Raw genomic sequence first — 21,669 nt, 5'->3', positions numbered from 1 at the left:
TGGGCCTCTTTCCCAATGAGCCAGGTAAACATAACTGAGCTATTTTTTTTACCACCCACAATAAGATGATGCTTTCACTGAGTCACTATAGAAATGTTCTAATGATTTTAAATAGTATAAACATCATACTAAATAGCAACAGGCAGATTTATAGCCTAGAAAACTTACCCCAATCTCTTTTAAATCTTTGTCTTGTAGTAACTGAAGTGGATCAATAAAAGTTTGCTTTACATTAATATCAAGAGAGTCTTTCACCTCAGCCATTAGCTTCATGGATTCGCCAACTTCTATCAATGCATTGCCTTCAATAGAAAATACAAATAAAAAAGGTTCTTTAGCAGACCTAACTCTAAGTTAACAGTGATATTTATTTAATTTTTTCCCAAAAGTTTGTGATGACCAATGGTGTGTAACAAGGTCCTCAACTCTGGGACCTTTGAATCTTGACCCAGAGAAAAGAAAATGTAAAAACGAGAAAGTCTTTCTAAATATTTTCCACATTTTCCTCACTACTTCCGCACTTTCTCCACCGCATAGAATAAAACTCTGAGGCTCAGACAGACTGAGGCACTTACCGTATCAGCCACTAGATGGGGTTAAAGCTTCTTTTTTTAAACTGGTAGTTTTGTGAACTGGCACCAAGGGTTCCTTAGAGGCGCAAGAACAAAATCCGTCTTTGTAAACAATAAAAGGATTCATTCATCAGGGGTTAAGTATTAACCAACAAAGATTACAATAGAAATAAATGAACAAAACCTCATCTCAGCTTCTAGCTGCTAGATCTTGAGGCCACTCCTTGTATTCTTGAGATGGTTCTAAGTTTCCCTACCCCTTCTGATGTCAAAGAAAGTCTGGCAGTGTCACACAGGACAGCCTTTCAGCAGGGTGGGAAGGGTCTGCTCTTGCAGTGAGGTCCAGGCCAGCCATGCCAGACTTGGGCAGCGATGGGCAGCTTTAGCTGGATTAAATCCTGGTATTCGGCACCAGCTAACCTGCAGTAATTTGAAAGCAGGCATCCTGGTAGCTGAGCACTATGAGGGTTGCAGGTTTTCTAGAAGACATCTCTGGGAAATGCTGCACGAAACTGAACTCTTTTTCCTGTAGTTGGGGTTTTCCAAATCAACCTCATAAAAAGTTAGAGCTTGGGGTCTCTCAACTCCCAGGCTTGAAGAAGACCTGAAATCCCAGCCCAAGAATTTGCATTTCTAGCTAATTCTGACCTTCAAGTTGTTTCACCTATGAGTCACAGGCATGTACAGTTTATTCATCTGTAAAACAGGGATAGCAATATCACCTCACCTCACTTTTTATTTTTTTTAAGGAATAGCCTAGACAGTGTATGTTATAGGACCTTGCAAAATGTAAGTGGAAACCATTGCTCCAGACCACAGCTGACCGAGACTCCGTTTTGGCGCATGGGTAGCTTTGTTCCTCCTGGGAGGCTATGTCTCCTTAACTAACTCCCCAGAGTCTGGTTCTAACTCATTCTGAGATGGAAATGAGAACGTTCTTTCCTGGCCTGGGGACTCTTTCCTGCCCAGCTGGTCAGAAATGCAGGATATGGCTTCTGACCCCACTGCTGACTCTGCCACCAGTGCCCACACCCCAGAATGTCAGTTAATTTAGCTTTGACGAAAACATTTCTAAATATGTTTCTTAGAAGGTGCCAAAGGTGACATTCTGAATATTAGCTGTCACCTCCATGGGTTTGATATCCCCCTCCTTGCTCAAGATTCCAATTCCAAGAGGACGTGGGACTCAGCCTCCACCAGTGGAGGTCTTTGCACTTGAGGAAATTTCTGTGTGGCCCCAAGAAGAAAGCATCCGACAGCACAGTCTTTTCCTCAGAACAGCAAGCAACCCCTCTGTTCCTAATGCCCTCCTTATGTCAGCTCTCTCTCGCTGGGCACCTAGGAAGCTACCAAACTGTCTGCCCTTCAAATCCCCTGCCCTGTCACCTGATCAGACGCACTGCAGGACTGTCCATGGATGTCAGGGCCTGCCTGGCGGTCTCTCCTGTTCCCTCCACTGGTCAGCCTTCAGGACAAGGAATAGGCCATCTTGGCCCCATTCACCCAGGAAATAAAATAAAATTCACATTATACTGCTCTGAAGGATACTGTTACCCTCTGTGACTAACTAGTGTTTTAACATATGGGATTTTTTTTTTTAAGTTTTCAAAAGACTTTCCCCCCATTTTTCTAGATGAATGACTATGGCCTAATACCAGAATCCTCAATTTCCATATCTTGCTTTGCTACCACTACGTGAGTAGCAAATGTGCCAAATTCTCCCGGAAGATTTAACATATCAAATTCGACTCACACCCAATATAATTTATCAATTTAAAGTAATCTCAATCAAAATTTAATAAGTTTTTTTGGGATTCCCTGAGGGTCCAGTAGTTAGGACTCAGTGCTTTCACTACCAAGGGCCTGGGTTCAATCCCTGGTCGGGGAACTAAGATCCTACAAGCAAAAAAAAAAAATTTAATAAGTTTCTTGTTTTTTAGTAGAGGGGACTTAAAATGACTCTAAGTTTCATCTGGAAAAATAAAACAGATGAGTATGTCCATGAAATTTTTATAATATCTAGGGGAAATTTTAGTTAAATATATTAAAATATATTTTAAAATGACAATATTTAAAACAACATGACACTTGATCAAAACAAGGTACAGATCAAGAAAACAGAAGAGAAAGACCAGAAACAAACTTAAAATATATAAAATTTTATAACAAAAAAGTTATAGAAAATCAGCAGAGAAAGGTTGAACTTTTCAATAAAATGTTAGGGCAACTAGCTATGTATTTGTGAGAACACAAAATTAAAACCCTATTGCACAGTACTCATCCATTAAATTCAGGAGCTTGAGAATTTAAAGGTAAGAAAAGAAAACATATGTATGAAAATAAAGTATAAATAAACATTTACACAGCTTATTAGTGAAGCGGGAAGGAGCAGAAAAGTTTTTCTAAACATGCTACCAAAGCCATAAACCATAAAAGAAGACTAATGAGCCCCACTAAATAAAAAGCAAAAATCTTGTTCCATTAAAATGACCTCCACCTACAACATCAGAAGGTATATGCCTACCTGGGGCAAAACTTCATCAACATATGAGACAGACAAAAAGCAAGTATCCTGACCACTGAAAAAGCTCATAAACCAGTAAGAAAAAAAAAAAAAGAACACCTTAATAGAAAAATAGGCAAAGGACACAAATATACAATTCACAAAGATGATGACAAACGTGAAAAAAAAATCTACCTCACACATAATCCAAAAAATAAAGTTAAAACAGCGCCCAGATATCAGTTTTATTTGCTATAAATCAAATTATCAGTTAGTTAAAAGGAAACTAAAAAGATAATTCCCAGAGTTAGTACCTGTGCTGAGAAACACACTCTCATACCTTCCTGGCAGGAGTGTCAAAATGGTATAACCTTTCTGGAGGGTCATTTGGGACTATGCTTCAAACTTTCACACTAGAAACAACAGTGTTATAAATCTGGTCAAGCACTATGGGTTTATTTAGTAATGTAAAATCCAGTGATGATTAATTTTTCATAGCTGCCTACATATACAAGTTTTCATGGCATACAGATTGTCAAGAGAGCTCTCTAGGTTACAAAAGATACTTGTTACCAGATTTTTTCTGCTAAAATAATAACTTTAATGGAAGATATAAGACAAAAAAATTAGATAAGATTTGGTATAGTATAAGACACCAGCAGGGTACAGTGCCAAATTAAGAACAGAAAAAAGGTCTTTAGAAGATAGCAGGTTCTAATATGTATATGTATAACTGTTTCAATTTATGTGCACCTGAAACTAACACATATTTTATTTTATTTTATTTTTTTATTTTTATTTTTTTTTTTTTTGCGGTACATGGGCCTCTCACTGTTGCGGACTCTCCCACTGCAGAGCACAGTCTCCAGATGCGCAGGCTCAGCGGCCATGGCTCACTGGCCCAGCCGCTCCGCGGCGTGTGGGATCTTCCCGGACCGAGGCACGAACCCATGTCCCCTGCATCGGCAGGCGGACTCTCAACCACTGCGCCACCAGGGAAGCCCACTAACACATATTTTAAATCAACCATACTCCAATTAAAAAATTTTAAGAAAAGGATAGTAGGTTCTAGCTATTTATCAAATTATATAAACTTATAAGTAAAGCCTTACCAAATTAGTGTACCAGAGGTACCAAATTAGTATACCAAAGGAGTGGGACTTAGAAAGACTGCATTTCTTTTTTGAAATTCAAAGCATCTCTAGGAACTAGAAAAGTTATTTTAGAGATGACTACACTAAAATTGTAAACAACAAATGACCTACTAAGGCAACGTAAATATGTTTCAAGGCTAGAAAAACTATCCCCATACTTTCCTGACATCACTCTAAACATAAGAATCACAGTATGCTAAAATCTCAAAGCTAATATATTAAACATATTTGATATTTGGGGCTTTCTGAAATTATTTTTAGAATTTTACTTTACAAGTGCGAAAGACACTTTTAAGTTTTTAATGACATTTTCCCCCTAGAGATAGAATTTAGACATTTATATCTTTTCAGAGCAAAAAAGTCATCAAAATAGGAGACTAGCATAGTAACCAGCCTACAGATAATGGTTACACATGCATGTGTCTTTATTAGTCTCCAAACCATTAGGAATTTATTTCAAACAAGGTTCTCTAAGCCTTCATTATTTGTATGCAAAATCCAGAGAAAACCAGTTTATCAAATTACGATTTCATGGTCACGATCAGGGAAAATGATACTCTTCCCTGTGAAGAAATACATGTCAGTCTTGCAGAGGCAATTTAGACCTCTTTTATTGTCTGTTACCCAGGACAAACCTTTGCCAATATCTAATTACCTACGGAATCAAATTTAAATAAAGTATTAGAAGGTAGCCCATATGATGGGTATAATTTAGATGATCTTAGCCTAAGTTTATCTTTTGCTCCTCAATAAAGCACACTGACTCAGATATATGTTCCACAGATGATATGCTTTTTCTTAATCAGTGCAGAAATATAATTTGTACATCCTGAAAATATGTTTATCTGTCTATCCATGAAGAAAGCTTCCTCTTATTTGCCTCTGTCTTGTTTTGAGTATATAATTCAGAGGTTTACAAACTTTTCCAATGACTGTATTTCAGCTTGTGTTTCATCAGGAAACATTTGAAAGGATGTTTTTATTTTATAGGTTTACTATTTGAAAGTCATTATTGCTCAAGTTAGTAGTCCTGGGCAGTTTTCCTGTAGAGAGCAGTTCCAAACACTCCTTTCCCTATATTTGACCACACACTATTCTGTTGTCCATGGCCTCAGGCAAACCAAACTGGTCCTTTCTTCCCACTCCTCCCAAAAGGCCAAAACAGTTCAATGGCTAAGTTTTAAATAAGATTTATAACTGCCTGCAATAATCCTTTGAAGTTTTCTTACTAGAATGAAACATGAGTTTTAGGAGAGTTTCTGATTTAGTTGAAGCGGGGGGGTGTGTGGGGGGGGTGGTAACAAGCAATAGTCACAGTATTTTTAAACAGTATAACAATTCAGGGAAGATTATACATCAACCGATGTTGCCCTAAGTTTTCTCAGTTTTAAATGATTTTCTTTTTAATTGCTAGGGAACAGGTTTAGACATAGGAAATAAAATACAGGCCAGTCCATTATTTACATGCTCTTCATCTTGGCCATGAGGTCTTCCAAGCTTTCACCAGAATCTTCCACTGTTACTTCAGGTACAGAATCTTCTTGCTTTGGGGGAACTGTACATGCCACTGTAATTCCTTCAGGTAAGTGAGGAATTGGACCTGAAGAATTTTTCAGTTCCTCTTCTGAAACCTCAGGTACCAACTGAATACCCCACTCATTGTCATCATGTATTATCTCTTCCTCTTCTTGAACAACCTCCTGTGTGGGCAGTGCTGCTACCTTTTTCTTATATTCTTCCTGTTGCTTCCTACAATTTCTGTCATCACACTGAGGATTTGGCTTCATGGACATAGTAGGGAAAAAATCCTGCATTGCATTGTATCCAAGGTAAAAACTAACAGTACCAAAATTTAACAGAAACTTTAACACATTTTGTACCAAGATCCCAGCAACCACTCCTATAGTGGTAGGAAGACTGGCTGCACAAACACCTTCTCGTTTCAGAGTCTTCTCATCAATATTTGCAGCAACTACAAGCGGTGGAGCACACGCAAAACAAGCAGATTCTCCAGGAATTATGAGCTGTATATGCCCTGAAACTGCATTTTCACTGACCCCAGACTCCATCCATGTTTGTCCAAGCTCATTACAAGCTGTATTTATTGTCATTCAAGCTTCAAAACTGTCCACACAGCTAAGAACTAGGTCAACAGGTTTTCCTTCTTCTAATCCACCATTACTTATCCTATTCATGAAACGTTCAAAGTTTTCTACTGTGGTTATATTGTAGTTGTGTACTTCAAAAAGAACATCAGGATTAATGTTCTTCAAAGTATGTTCTGCTGCTTGAACTTTACTTAATCCTGCTTGATGAGGTTGGAAGAAAAGTCTATTCATATTGGCCAGTTCCACCTTCTCATAGTCAAAGAGTAGCAACTTACCAATGCCACATCTTGTCAGCATTTCAGCAGTCACACTGCCAACTCCACCAACACCTACTATTGCTACAGCAAAGGTACAGATTTTCTCATAGTCACTTACAATTCCCATTCGTTTCAATGCCATCAGGTGGCTGTAGGGGTTGGAATCCACCACTTCGGGGCTTATCTTTTCAATGCGGGCCCGACCGCCTCCTCCATCGCCGCCCCCCCAGGGCCCGGCGACTTCTCTTCTGGGCCAGTTCCCGCTCCAGCTCCTCGACCCACTGCTGCAGCCGCTCCACAGACTCGGCCACGGCTGGGACCCTGGCCGCCAGAGCTCCCAGCCCTGGTCGTCGACGTCGTCGCCGCCCCACGCTGTTGGCCTGCTAGGCCCACGAGGGGTATGTGAGGAGGCACCTCGCGGCGGCCTTCCTAGCCCACAACCCTGAGGAAGCCCTCCCAGAGCCTCCCGGACTGACAATCTCCACCGCTCCTGTGGGCCTCCCAGCCGGGCATACTCTTGACTCAGCAACTTCACTACCAGGAATTTCATCTAAGAACATAATCTTGGATATTCCCAAAGCTTTATCCATGAAAGTGCCTATCGTAAATGCTATGTAATCTTTTTTTTCACATAAAGAAGAAAAATCTAAATATCCTAAATGGGATTGATTGAACAAACTGTGGATACATGGAATATTATGCAGCCTTTAAAAACAATATGGTAGAAGACTGTCTTATGACATGGACCATGCTATAGCCAGTGGGAATAAGCAGATTACAAAAGGGAATTAGGGTATGTATACTATAACCCCATTTTAATTTTTTTAAAGGTGTATGTGAATATATATAAGAATAAACAAAAGGTATAAAGGATATACAGCAAAGTGTGTAATTGGGCCCATCACTGGGTAGGTAACTATGGGCGATGCTGGCATTTTCCTTTATTTTACTTGGCTATGTTTTCTAAACTTCCTGTGATAAACATGTATTACTTTTCTTTTAACTTTTATTTATTTATTTATATTTTGGCTGCGCCACTCGGCATGCAGGATCTTAGTTCCCCAACCAGGGATCGAACCCGCGCCCCTGCATTGGAAGCACCAGGGTCCTAACCACTGGACCGCCAGGGAATTCCCGAACACGTATTGCTTTGATAATATGAAAAAAATAACAAGCGTTGTTAAAATGAAGGTTTTGTGCATAACCTAAAATCGACAAAGGATGCTTTCTCAGCTCTCCCAGGTGAGTGGGAATACTCACCAAAAGTGGAGGCTTCCCCGAGCTCCTTCCCGTATTTCAGCATGCAGTCGCCCAGCAAGCCTTCCGTCTGTGGGTACCCCGTGGTTTTCACCTGTCCTCGGATCTTCGACACAGTGTTCAGCATTCCTAGCTTAGCTCTGTATGCTTAAAAACATTATCATTTGTAATTCCTTAAAATGGCACGGCGGAGTGACAGGTACATAGCATGTAACAAACGGGGCTGGAGAAATCAAGGTTGCCCTAGACAAAATGTCAGAGCCCTGAGACAGGAAGGTACTTGTGTGACCAAGTTACTCGCATGGTTTTCTAGATTTTTAACCAGGGTGGGTGCTAAGGGCACTGTTGTACAAGCATGATGAAAAATAGAAATTATGGCACACACTGTTGACTCCCAAATAATAGTAACCGGGGCTCTCATTACCCCACCCACAGCTTACTCACTGAGTCAGACACTGACACCTGGGCAGACAAATTTTCCTGGGGACCAATTGCAAACCAAAAACAGAATTGCTGAGGTGGATGTTGCAAACCAACTGGTGGTTAACAGCCCCCCACCCCCAAGAATGTATCCAGACTGATGATATTTAACTTCATGGTACAGAGCCACTGCGCTGCACACTCCTGTCTAAGAAGCCTAACCAGTAGGAAACAGATGCCCCCATGGGAAACCGGAGTCTGTGTTGATGGTCCCTCAGGTGAAGCTCCACTCCTGGACCCAAGGGAAATGATAGGTGGCCACTAAGTCCTTTCTCTCACTTAGGCCATGAGTGTTTACTAATCCCAGCTCTGTGTGACACACCATGCTAATTACTGGGACTCCAGAGAGACCTAAGACAGCCTCTGACCTCAAGGAGCTCACATTCTAGTTACTGGAAGGCAGAAAATACAAGATGTAATTATGCAAATAAAGTCTGATGTGGTGTACAGAAAGGAAAATATAACAATACGCTGAAGAAAGATGGAAAGATGCCCCCCAAAAGTGCAGAAATAGTGTAAGATGAAGAAGGGGGAATGCTTATTATAGTTTATAACCAACAGATAAAGAGTAGGCTGCTTTGACCAAAGAATAAATTAATACAGGACAAATCAGGAAATACCTAGGGGGAAATGTGACTATGAACTGAACACCAAGCTAAGGATTTGGGAATTTATTCTGTAGGCTAGGTGGTGGTTGAGATAATTTTAGGTTGTAAAGGGGTAAATTTTTATTGTCTTTTATTTTAATAATTACATATTTATTTTAAAGTATTCTAGACTAGTGCTTCTCAAACTTTAATGTGCATGCAAAGCACCCAAGGATCCTGTTAAAATGTAGAGTCTGATGCAGTCAGTCTGGAATGAACCCAAGTTTCTGCATTTCCCACAGTCTCTCAGGGGATGCTGATCCTCCTGGGCCATGGACCACACTTCGAGTAGCAAAGCTTTAGACACTCACAGTGCCAGTCTTTTTGAATTTTGCCCACCTCATCCTTGAAGCACTTATCCTCCTAATCCCCAGGCACACAGGCTTCACTCTCCCGCCACACAGACACACAGACACACCACACACACACACACACACACACACACACACACTCTCTCTCTCTCTCTCTCTCTCTCTCTGCTCCTCTTCCCCACTGTCAGGGTGGGATGTGGGATGCAGCAGTCCTGTGACTGAGGGCCACTAAATGGAATGAGAGGCTGCTAGGCCTCCCTTCCTCTTCTCCAGGAATAACCAGAGGTGTCTGGCCAAGTGGACACTTTCATTGTTGGCCGGTACCTCCCTACCCATTCCAGTGTCAGCTCATTGAGGGCAGGTTCCCTTCCAACTCAACCGTATATCCCAGGACCCAGGAAACCCCCTTGCCTAGAGGGAGCATTTGCTAAACATGCGTTGACTGATTCATCAGGAAAAGGGACTTGTGTGGTTCAATCACTGACGAGGCCCAGGAAGAGATATATAATTATGCTTTTTAGAACTATAATCAGCTGTACAGTTTTAAAGAATTCTATACCTGCCATCCTGCCTGGACATAATATTTTATTTAATGTATGATTTAAAATTTATTTTCTAGATTTTCAGATGGTTGGATGTGTGCTGATTCCTACAGCCGAGGCAATCATGATAATTATGTGCAAATAATAAATTCATACAAAGTAAAGGCAGATTTGGAAAGCCACAGAATTCAAAGCTTGGATGCCCTCTATTGGTTTCTATAGTTTAGAACTTAGGAAAACTTCACCAAGGGATGCTGCTTCAATACCTAGGAGTGAAAAGACTTCCTGTCCAGAAGCTGTGGTAACACTGGACCTTCTCATGTTTCTCATGTTTCTCATACCTCACTTCATCAGCATTTAAGCCATGAAGTGAAAGCCATTTCAAAGTCACAGGCACCGTTAGAACAGGATGGCAGAAATTTTTTAAAAAAGAGGAAACAGCTGAATAAGAAAACATGGACAAAATATTTAGTGGGTTTCCGAAGCATCTCATAAAAAATGTCTTTGCTTAGCAGTGTCTTGCTGCTAAGACCAAGACTCCACCCAAATAACGTCACCATAGTTCACAGAAGTGTCTGTTCTGTTTGTCATCAGCTAGGATTCACTGCAACTACCTTTAGTCACTCAACTTAAAAAAACTGAATTTCATTATTCGGACACAGAGGACATTGTTTCTAGATCACGTCAACCACACGCTCATTAAACCTAGGTTATTAGAATCTGTGACAGCAAATGAACAATTGAATATTTCAAGACATTTTCTAACTTTACCTGGATTCGGCTGAAGATATTCTGTAGCTTTTGAAAGAATTTCTGCAACAGCTTTATTGGTAATGTCTATTTTCTTAAAAAAAAGAGAAACATGAAGATATTGGTAAATGACAAACAGTGACTTCTACGGAAAAACAAACAGAGAAATAAATTTGATCAATTTAATATTTATAACACCACTTAATGATTTTAATCCAAATGGACATTTTCAACATTTTTTGGAAGAGGTAATATTTTCTTAACTTTTTGATTCTGGGACATCCTTCCAATGATTGCTCCTCCCAATGATGGTGGAGAACACTAACTTCTTATTCAACATTAAAATGAATATTAATGTAATATTTAGGAAACTTGGACAAGTTATTATGCTCCACTAGATTATTGGTTGTGCTTGAAGGTCTCTCAAAACCAAGACTAGACATTTCTGAGCCAAACTCTCCTTATTTGCTGGGTGAACTTGAATTTCTGTACTTGTATAAGGATGCCATAATAAGGATTCACATGAGAAACTACCTCAGTAAGCCAACGACAAAAGAATCATCATCACTAGTATCAATATTATCACTGAAATACATATTCTTCTGTTCTGTGGGCAGAAGATGTTAACAACAAAGCTTTCCCTGCCAGGTTAAGACTGAATCTTTCCTTCCTCAAAACCATTCCTGGATACTCTGGCTGTTGGTTAACCAGAAAATGAATGTGAGACTATACAATAAAAGTTAACTATGCACATTTCAACAGCTTTACTTTATACCATCAATAGCCCAAAAGAAAATGTTTTAAAGGAAAAGGAGATCCCACTCATAAGAGCAGCAATTTAAAAATAAGCAATAACGAGGAAGAAATATTATGAGAAATGTACAATACATACTTGAAAAGCCACATTCCTAGATGGGAAAATTCAGTTTTGGAAATATGTAAATCCTCCCCCAATTAACATGCAAAAGTAATTCAAAGCCTATCACACTTTCAATTTTTTCTTTTTTTGGTTAAAACTTGGCAAATTAATAATAAAGTTAGATTCATACATCACACTACATACAGGATTAAAAATATGGACCCAAAAACAAACTGTAAAAGTACTGAACTGTGCAGGAGAATATTTTGAAATACTGGGGTGGAAAGGATATTCCAGGCATCACCGAAATCCAAGCATCATAGATGAAAAGACCAAAATTCTGACTCCCTAAAATTTCAAATGGAACAGTGAAAAGACACAATACACGAAGTCTGATAAAAGTGGTGAACAGAAACTAAAATGCAAAAAAATAAAGGGTTAGTATCTATTATACTCCGTACTCCCATTAAAAAAAAAAAAGCAACCCGACTAGAAAGAAGGCAATCCACAGAAGAGGAGAAATACAAGTTGCTTATAAACATTTGACAAAATATTCAGGAAAATTATAAATTAAAAGGAGATACTTTCCACTCACCAGATTGACCCCCCCAAAATCTTTTCTAATTGACTAGACGCCATATAAGGTATTATACAGGTATGGAGTAATGGGCCCTTTCATATACAATAGGAGTGCTAAATGATACGATCTTTTTGAGATCAAGGTGAAGTACCTATTAATGTACCATCTATCATACTTCCAGAGGCTTAGCATCTAGAAACATACCAGTAAACTGCACGGAGGTAAAAAGATGTTTCTTAGACCATTTTACATAGTCATAAAAACTGAAAACAACTTAAATTACAATCAATAGGAGATTGACTTGATAAATTGTGAAACATCCAAGTAAGGAATACTCTTTAATCACAGGGGGAAAATACACAGAAGATCTATAGGTACTGGGAAGACGTCCACTGTACGTTGCTAAGGAAAAAAGCAAGCTGGGAGTGATGTCTAATACAAAACAACTCATTTTTGTCATTTAAAAATCTATGATCTGTTCAGGGTCAGAAGCTTTCAAAGAAGCACTCTCATCCAACCTGAAATTGTATTTGTTCCCCTTAGGTGAATGCTTAAATTTGGGGCCCCAGGAAGGTTTAAAAAGACAGTACAGAAATGAAGAAATGAATCAAACCCATATTACTGATACACGTGTGCTAGCTGTGTGTGTGGGAATGTGCCTGTGTGTATGTGTACTTGACCTGGTAACGAGTTTTGTAAACTTTGAACTCTCTTCAGTATGTTCAATTGTTTATGAAGATCTTTGAAATGTTTAAGAAAATTTGATAACTTAATGTTTATATTTTATTAGAGTTACAAGAAATGTAAGTGCATAGGAAAATCCTGTTTTAGATTTGATGTTAAGTTTGAGGGACTCCTATGCACTGCATTTGTATTGCAGGAATTTGCATTAAGGGAATTCGCTTAATTATGTAATTAGTTGGTGACAAATGTATAAGGATTTCATCTGTTCAGCTTATGACTTAATGGAAACTAAAATGAAGATTAACTAAAAATGATCATCATTTTTATACTGAAATTACTAATTTATAAATAAAATCCATATGTGCAGTTTAAGGCTTAAGAAGAACTAAGTTTTTTATCATATAATATCGCTTATATGTGGAATCGAGAAAAATGGTACAGATGAACTTATATGCAAAGCAGAAACAGAGTCACAGATGTAGAGAACAAACTTATGGTTACCAAGGGGGGGAGGGAGGATGGGATGAATTGGGAGATTGGGACTGACATATATACACTACTATGTATAAAACAGATAGCTAATGAGAACCTGCTGTGTAGCACAGGGAACTCTACTCAGTGCTCTGTTGTGACCTAAATGGGAAGGAAATCCAAAAAAGAGGGGATATATGTGTACATATGACTGATACACTTTGCTGTACAGCAGAAACTAACACAACATTGTAAAGCAACTATACTCCAATAAAAATTAATTTAAAAAAAAGAAAAAGAAAAAAAACTAGGTTTTAGCTTTATAACTTTATATATATTCAATATTAATTAAAACACAACGTAGAGTGGTCATTCCATGTATATAACCCTCTTTGGACATGAAAAGCCACCAGGTATCTAGGAGTCACCTCTGAGGGATGAGGATGAGAGGAGGTAGAGGCGGGAATACTTTCTACTTAGACTCTTCTATTTCTTTTGGGAAAAAAATGCCAAGAAACAAATGGCCTAAAACTCACAGGCCTTGATGTACACATACTGGTGGTGCTTCCAGGACAGCCCAGGAATCAATACAAAGGAATAAACCCTTTACAAATTAAAGAGGATGCCACTAAACATGTTGGCAAAAATAGGCAATCAAGTTGAACACTGAAAAAAATAACTCACGTAGTTTAAAAACAAAAAAATTAAAAACAAAACCTCCCTTCTAGAATAACTGAGGACATCAGGGGGTGGGTATGTGTGTTCAGGTTAGGAAAATGCAATGCAAATATCTCAGCAAACCATCAGGACAAACAGGGGAAAACAGAGAGGTGAAAATTATTTTTGTAAAGCCTACCTGGTGTGAGGGCATCTTTGTTGATAGATTAAATCTGGAATTTCCATCTGTGTTGGTACCCTACCCCTGAGGTGCCCAAAGCCTGTGCCACTGACACTCCCAGACCTCAGCCCTTGGGTTAGAGAGCTGCTGGCAGCCCTGATTTCTGACACCTGTTTATAATAATCTCTCTTTTTTTTTTAATTTAAAGAATTGGGAGATTGGGATTGACATATATACACTAATAGGTATAAAATGGATAACTAATAAGAACCTGCTGTATAAAAAAATAAATTAAATAAAATTCAAAAAAAATCCACATCTGTCATTATATCCTTCTAATTCCTTATGTAGTTTGCGTTTTCCCTTTTCCCTCTCTTGCTCACACTTAGTAGAGGTGGTCTTTCAAAAAAAAAAAGAGTTCTTGGTTTTATTTATTGATTTTACCTTTTTGTTATTATTGTTTTATATTTTATTAATTTCTCATTTATCTGTATTGATTTCTTCCTTCCACCTAGAGTGATTTACTTTGCTGTTATTTTCCTAGCTTTTTGGCTTGAATGATTTATTCACTCTCTTCCAACAATTTATTTTCTATTAAATGCATTGAAGACTTAGCCATATATCACAGATTCTGACATAGACAGTTCTCATGACTAAGTGATCTTTTTTTTTTTTTTTTGCGGTACACGGGTCTCTCACTGTTGTGGCCTCTCCCGTTGCGGAGCACAGGCTCCGGACGCACAGGCTCAGCGGCCATGGCTCACGGGCCCAGCCGCTCCGTGGTACGTGGGATCCTCCCGGACCAGGGCACGAACCCGCGTCCCCTGCATCGGCAGGCGGACTCTCAACCACTGCGCCCCCAGGGAAGCCCAGTGATCTTTAATTTTACTTTTCATTTCCTCTTGAAACAAGAATTATTTTTACATTTTCTCCCATTTCCAAACATCCAGAATTTGGCAACTATACCTTCCTTGTAATCCTCGTGCTCTATGATTTTACTTTGAGAAATTTGTTGAGTTTTTTTTCCCATATCCCAATAAATGATTATGGAAATTGTTTTAAAGAAATTTGAAATGAATTCTCAATTTGAGGAATGCAAATATCGATATTATTTACAAAGTTAATAGTCATATTTTATGAAAATTCTCTATGAGCCTATTATTTAATTGGTATTTTATGAAAAAGGTATGCAAAATCTTCTACTCTGATTTTTGTCAGTTCTCTATGCATTGACCGCTTTTACCTTACATATTCAGATGCCATGTTAAATGATGCATAATGGTTCACAACTGTTATAATTTCCTGATAGATTACATGATACATCTTTCTATAATTTTTTAAAACATTCTTTTTCCTTTTAGTGGCCTCATATTTTACCTAATTCACCTCTTCTAGAAAGTCCTTAAAACTTCTTGACCTATTAAATATTTCCATGCTTTTCACTGCTGTAATAAAACAGATAATAGATTTTCTTTTTGTATTTCTTCTGTCACTCATTCAGGTTTTGGGAGGGAAAGGAAGTAAACAAGAAGGGTCTCAGTCCAATAACCGAAACTAAAATTATTGAAATGTACTTTTAAACTTAACATCTCAACTGAATCATTTCATTAGTAATAAAGTTACACAAATATCTTTATTTATAAAGAGATTTTTAAAGTAATTTTAGGTATGCCAATGATGTTTAAATGTTCTATGTTTTTCAATCTTCAGAAAGTAACTTTTTCCAAAAGCAAAACAAAATAAGCTTTCTATCAAGGCCTTAACATTTCTAGAAAATTAATTGTTTAATTAATTGCTCACCCAGAAAATAAGAAGCTCCCTGGAGGACAGTGTGGCCAGGTCCAGGGTATCCTGAAGACAGTAACCCCTACACCCCTAAGGCACAGTCTGGGGCTGGACTTCCTTCCCCAGAATCTGCTGAAAGCTCTACTACCTGCTATAGCCTGTATCCTCCATGTTACACCTGAGGAAAGATGCTTTGCTTTCTCTCTGCCCTCTCTCACCTGGGGACCCTAATTATTAAAACTAGGCTATGTTTAAAGGTCCCAAAACAAAGGGGAAAGGACCTGAGGAAGCTGATAATTAGTGACGATCCCACTTCTGCCTCCACTAATACATCACACAGTTGACCAGGAAGCTTGTTCAGGGACCGAGACTCTACAGTCTTCCTTTGTCATGTGTTAACAATCACGTCTGTAACGTGCTCATTGTATTTTTTAAATGCTTTCATACACGTTAATTTTTCTGCGTAATTCTCAAAACATCCACATGAGGCAAGCAGAGCACACATTATCATCCTGGTGTCACCCGTCAGGAAACTCTGAAACCAGCTTATCTAAGTTGATTGACATGGCTGGTTCCAGTGGATAAAACTTACTTGTTATGCAGCTGCTGAAATACGTGGGAACAGGGTCAGAGTCTTCCACACATTAAATCAATATTTATATATTCGAAGAGCCTCCTCCCAGTAACACATTTCGACTCTCCAAGATATTAAATCACAATCACTTTGGCCTACACTGTTTGCCAAGATGGACCATCTTTTGAGCGTTCTGACTCTTGTCCACTAGAGGGAACCAGTTAGCCATATCCCATCTCCCAAGGTCCAGGGTCTTTATTTGGACCTTGAAGTATGAAAGAACTGCCTTTTGGATTCCATAATCCACACCTGAATTCAAACATCCTAGATCCCCACTCTAATATCCTTTACAGTATCAGTATATATCACATCACAATGAAAGTCAAATTTATAAGATAATTTACATTAAAATGTTCTCTTACCCTTTCCATGTCAAGAAATTCATCATCTAGTTTCGTTCCTTCAACGCCACTTATTTTTTCACTAAACAGCTGTAGAAATAAACACAAGTAATTGTACTGTACAATCATTTGTTATCACAGTATTTTACCCAAATTATTACAAACAAACAAAAAAACTCAGGTTCAGCTTGTTGGATTTTTTTGAATTAAGTCCTTTAAGAAAATTGTTGGAAGGAGTAACCATAGCTTAGAACATGGGAAGATACACATTCCTCACTCATTCAACAGATATTTATTATGCACCTACTATATGTAAAACACATGGTAGTTGCTCTAGTAGAATCATAAATAAGATTAATCCTGGTCATCCAGGAACCCACAGTTCAGCAAAAGAGTTCATATACCAACAGTCAACTAAAATACAAGGGAGAGGGCTTCCCTGGTGGCACAGTGGTTAAGAATCCACCTGCCAATGCAGGGGACACGGGTTCGAGCCCTGGTCCGGGAAGATCCCACATGCTGTGGAGCCGCTAAGCTCGTGCGCCACAGCTACTGAGTCTGCGCTCTAGAGCCCACAAGCCACAACTACTGAGCCCACACACCACAGCTACTGAAGCCCACGTGCCTAGAACCCAGGCTCTGCAACAAGAGAAGCCACCGCGATGAGAAGCCCGCACACTGCAACGAAGAGTAGCCCCGGCTGACTGCAACTAGAGAAAGCCCGCGCGCAGCAACGAAGACCCAACACAGCCAAAAATAAATAAATAAATTTATAAAATACAAGGGAGAAGCAATAAGAACAATACAAAAGAATAGTACAGAACACAAATTATTGTAAACATCTTGAGTGATAAGCATTTCAGTGATTCATAGAAAGGATTCTGCGAACCTACAGTGTAAAAGGTAAGGGTGGGATCCATCCAGGACTTGTTTCCTAGAAGGCCTGGCATCTGAACTGGCTTTTTAAGGACAGGGGACATTTCAACAGGCAGGACTGAAGGAAGGCCTTCTGGTGTGAGGCAGCATGAAAAAAGACCCAGAGGCAGCAATCTGTAGGGCAGTTTCTCAACCTTGGCACTCTGATATTTATATCAGATAATTCTTTGCTGAGGAGACTGTCCTGTGCATTGCAGGATGTTTAACAGCATCCCTGGCCTCTGCCTACTAGAAACCAGCAGCACACACAACCCCATTGTGAAAACCAACAATGTCTCTGGACAGTTGAGAACTACTGGTATAGGATCAAGTGTGCTCAAGAAACAGCAAGAAATTTGGTTTAACTGTAATGAATGGTACTCAAGGGAGAATGAAGGAAAATAAAAGCTGAAAGGTAGGCAGAGGCCAGACCACACATATTCTCAAATGCCAAGGTAAAGAATATGATTGAGAAGTCCCTAGACTTTCTTCATCAAACAATGCAGTTGGAAAACCTTTTAGAAAACCAACTTTGGCTACAGTATGGGTTGGATTAGAAAACAATGAGACTGGATGAGCAGTAGAAAATATGTTAAGTCACTTTCTTTAGAAAAGTACACATCTACAGGATTTGTTTACACCTTTAAAATACTTATATGAATATAAAACTCAGTAGTAAAGGGAGGTGAGTACCACCAATTAATGGTAAAAAAAAATTGTAGATTGTTTTAAATGTTAAGTGTGGTTTTCTGCTACTACTTACACTACTACTATCAGACACACAGTGCTACTGTTTAATAGGAAGAATATACATGCAGACAGTATTTAACTTAAATTTGAGGTGTAAGAGGGAATTACTTGAAGAGAGATGAAAGATTACCCTAAAAAGGGCTACAACTCCCCATCTTCCCTGTTTCTATGTCTTTGCCATCCCTCCTAAACAGAGCTGGAGTCTACTTCCACCTTAATGAATCAAGCTGGGCATGTGACTTGTTTTGACCCATAAAAACGAGCCTAAGCTCTACAAGATCTTGTGTGCTTTCACTCGTTCTCTTGAAACCCTGCTGCCACCATATGAACAAGCCTGAGATAATTTGCTAGGTGGTGAGAGAAAAGTGGCCCCAACACCTTCAGTCAGGACAACCAATTAATTCCCCAAACCAGAGCTCTTTAGTTTGACCTGCAGCTGACTGCAGACACTGTGAAAGCCCAGCCGATACCAGATTACTCTGCTGACCCGTGGAAGAATGGGTCATTTACATGGTCACTGTTCTAGACCACTAAATGTTGGAGCACTTTGTTACTCAATAGAAGCTGACAGATACACTAAGACAATAGTTTTTGTTTTCAGGCTCAGTATTGAAGTCAGAGAGGATTATTCTAATGCCTTGATACCAGGGGTAACCTTCAACAAGAACAATTCAGAATCCCATTGCCATACACCAAGCAGTGTTTGAAACAGATATCCATCAATTAAGTCCCCCAAATCTCTTTTTGTTCAGTAGTGAAATCATTTAAAATATTGGTTCTTAACTTTGGAGGTAATTTTCTGAAAATTACACAACCACACCCCAGGAAAAACCCTCCACGTTCTGTTGCATGGTAAATTGCAAAAATGGCCATAATGCTTTGTAGTTCCTCCCATCAAGATACGGATTTTATTTCTTCACCCATAACTTGCTTTGGTCAATTGAATAGAATGTAAACAACCCTGTGTGAATATTGACTTTGGACCTTATAGATACATTACAGCTATAAAGAGACTTGGTAGATACTTCTGCTCACTCTCTGAGGTCCACTGTGACTAACTCCATGTAAATAAGCCTGAGTTTGCCTGCTAGAGAATGAAAGACCACTTGGAACAGAGATAGCCATCCCAGCTGAGCCATCCCAGAGCACCAAAACCACAGCTCACCTGACCACTTACCACCAAGAGGTCAGTGAGCCTGGGCCCAGCTAAGATCAGCCAGACCAACAGACCCACCCAGTAAACCCCAGCTCAAATTGCTGACCTACAGAGTTGTGAACTAAATAAATGGGTTTTGTTTTAAGTCACTATGTTTGGGGGCAGTTTGTTATACAGCAAAACTGACTGATACAATTACCTGCAATTTCAAAGGGCTACTGGAACCACAGAAGCCCATGCATATATCCTTGTTTTAAAATATCCCTTTGAAAATCCTTCTAGTATTGAGAGTTAGACCTGAAACCTACCCAGCCTGAATCAGCTCTCACTGGTTTAGGTTATACTTGTTCTATTTTTAGAAATCCGAGTGTCTAATAGAAGGAGTGTTTCCACTTTTAAGAACAGAAACTAATGAGATTAATATTTGTTTCTTATTTGGAAGGAGACACAATATGGGATTTTTTTCAACAGGAGTCATGGTTAAGAGCCATGATCATTCCTCTGTTTTTCCTGAATTCCCTGGTGATGTTCAGCTGTTTTGAAAAGTAAGCATGAATAGACGCATGGGGCTTCCCTGGTGGCGCAGTGGTTGAGAGTCCGCCTGCCGATGCAAGGGACACAGGTTCGTGCCCCAGTCCAGGAAGATACCACATGCCGTGGAGCGGCTGGGCCCGTGAGCCATGGCCGCTGAGCCTGCGTGTCCGGAGCCTGTGCTCTGAAACGGGAGAGGCCACAACAGTGAGAGGCCCGCATACCGCAAAAAAAAAAAAAAGACGCATGGTATTAGCTCTTTAGACCAGTTGATGATATTTAATTCTTCATCATTCAAGAAATATTGTTGAGCATCTACTATGTGATAGGGAGACATAAAGCTAAGAAAGACAGGGGTGATCACTACAGGGCTCCTGACCTCATTCCAGAGTTACAGAAACTGCAGTCCTATTTCTTTCAAGTGTTGGAAATTATATATAAATACTGAAGCTTCTACTTCTGGTCAAAATGACTAGATAAAGTCAACTATGATACATGGCCTATGCTCTCAATACATAGCAATGAAAGATTAAGTATCAAAAGAGAAAACCAAAAAGATAAGCAATGCTTAAAAAGAGAATAAAGTTTTTGTATGGACAAGAAAAGGAACAGAAACACAATATGGTGAGCAGGGTTGAAGCCTCAGTCTTGCTGAGCTTCTTGTCTGCCACAGGCTCTGGCAGCCAGCAGTCTGGTTCCTTTTGGGTAAAAAGGGATCTAAAGTGGTCCATGAGACAAGAACCTGGAATCAAGCTCTGCTCAAAGCCAGGGGATGGGAAGGAAAAGGAGGCTGGAAAAAATATCAAGATGCAAACCACTGTCCGAGGTTAGTATGTTTGGGAATCTGCAGGCTCATGGAGACTGGAGAGCAAAGAACCAATCAAGTTACCACCTCCACCCCCCACCAGCTCTGTGGCTAGATTGAGATATCCCCAATATCACCATAGAAGAGAAACCATCATTCAGCATCTGGGCCTTAGGAAGCAAGGTGGAAGAAATCACAACCACTAGATAGAAGGGTGCACAGAGGGATTACAAGTGACAAAAAGACCGCCTCCCCAATTAAAAGTAAGCCTCTAAATCTAAATTCTAAGGCACATGAATCAATATAACATCAAGTAAGATAGCCAACAAAATCACAGATCACAACATGAATTTACTCCTGGTGAAAATACTTTTATGAAACAATCTGACAAAGACTTTATATGTTTAGACATTACCAATATGATAAATGAAGGAATATTAATAAAGAGCAAGTAATTACACAAAGGAGGGGATTCTTAAATAGCTCTAAAAAATTAGAAATCTTGGAAATAAAAAAATAGATAGATAGTCATGAAAATGAAAAATTCAAGAGATGATATAAACTCCAGACTGGGCATAATCAGATAGAGAACTGGTAAACTGGAAAATATTACTAAGGAAACTTATCAAAGAACAAAAAATTTTAGGGCTTCCCAGGTGGCGCAGTGGTTGAGAGTCCGCCTGCCGATGCAGGGGACGCGGGTTCGTGCCCCGGTCCGGGAGGATCCCACATGCCGCGG

The 21,669-nt window shown here is 39.3% G+C and overlaps 1 protein-coding gene and 1 pseudogene across 1 annotated transcript in view; both read right to left on the bottom strand.

The window, feature by feature from the left end:
* Positions 1-21,669, bottom strand: part of SH3GL3 (SH3 domain containing GRB2 like 3, endophilin A3) — a 150,933-nt gene that overhangs the window by 40,164 nt on the left and 89,100 nt on the right. Inside the window, exons 2-5 of the mRNA XM_007470068.1 lie at positions 16,795-16,863; positions 10,603-10,675; positions 7,855-7,998; positions 169-302 (exon numbers count right to left, since the gene is read on the bottom strand). Coding sequence (XP_007470130.1) covers positions 169-302; positions 7,855-7,998; positions 10,603-10,675; positions 16,795-16,863 — 420 coding nt within the window. The remainder of the gene's footprint in view (positions 1-168; positions 303-7,854; positions 7,999-10,602; positions 10,676-16,794; positions 16,864-21,669) is intronic.
* LOC103073198 (ubiquitin-like modifier-activating enzyme 5 pseudogene) lies at positions 5,690-6,971 on the bottom strand (annotated as a pseudogene).

The sequence above is a fragment of the Lipotes vexillifer genome, unplaced genomic scaffold (assembly GCF_000442215.2).
Source record: "Lipotes vexillifer unplaced genomic scaffold, Lipotes_vexillifer_v1.1 scaffold532, whole genome shotgun sequence".
Classification (NCBI taxonomy): domain Eukaryota; kingdom Metazoa; phylum Chordata; class Mammalia; order Artiodactyla; family Lipotidae; genus Lipotes; species Lipotes vexillifer.
This window is presented reverse-complemented; position numbering and strand designations above follow the sequence as displayed.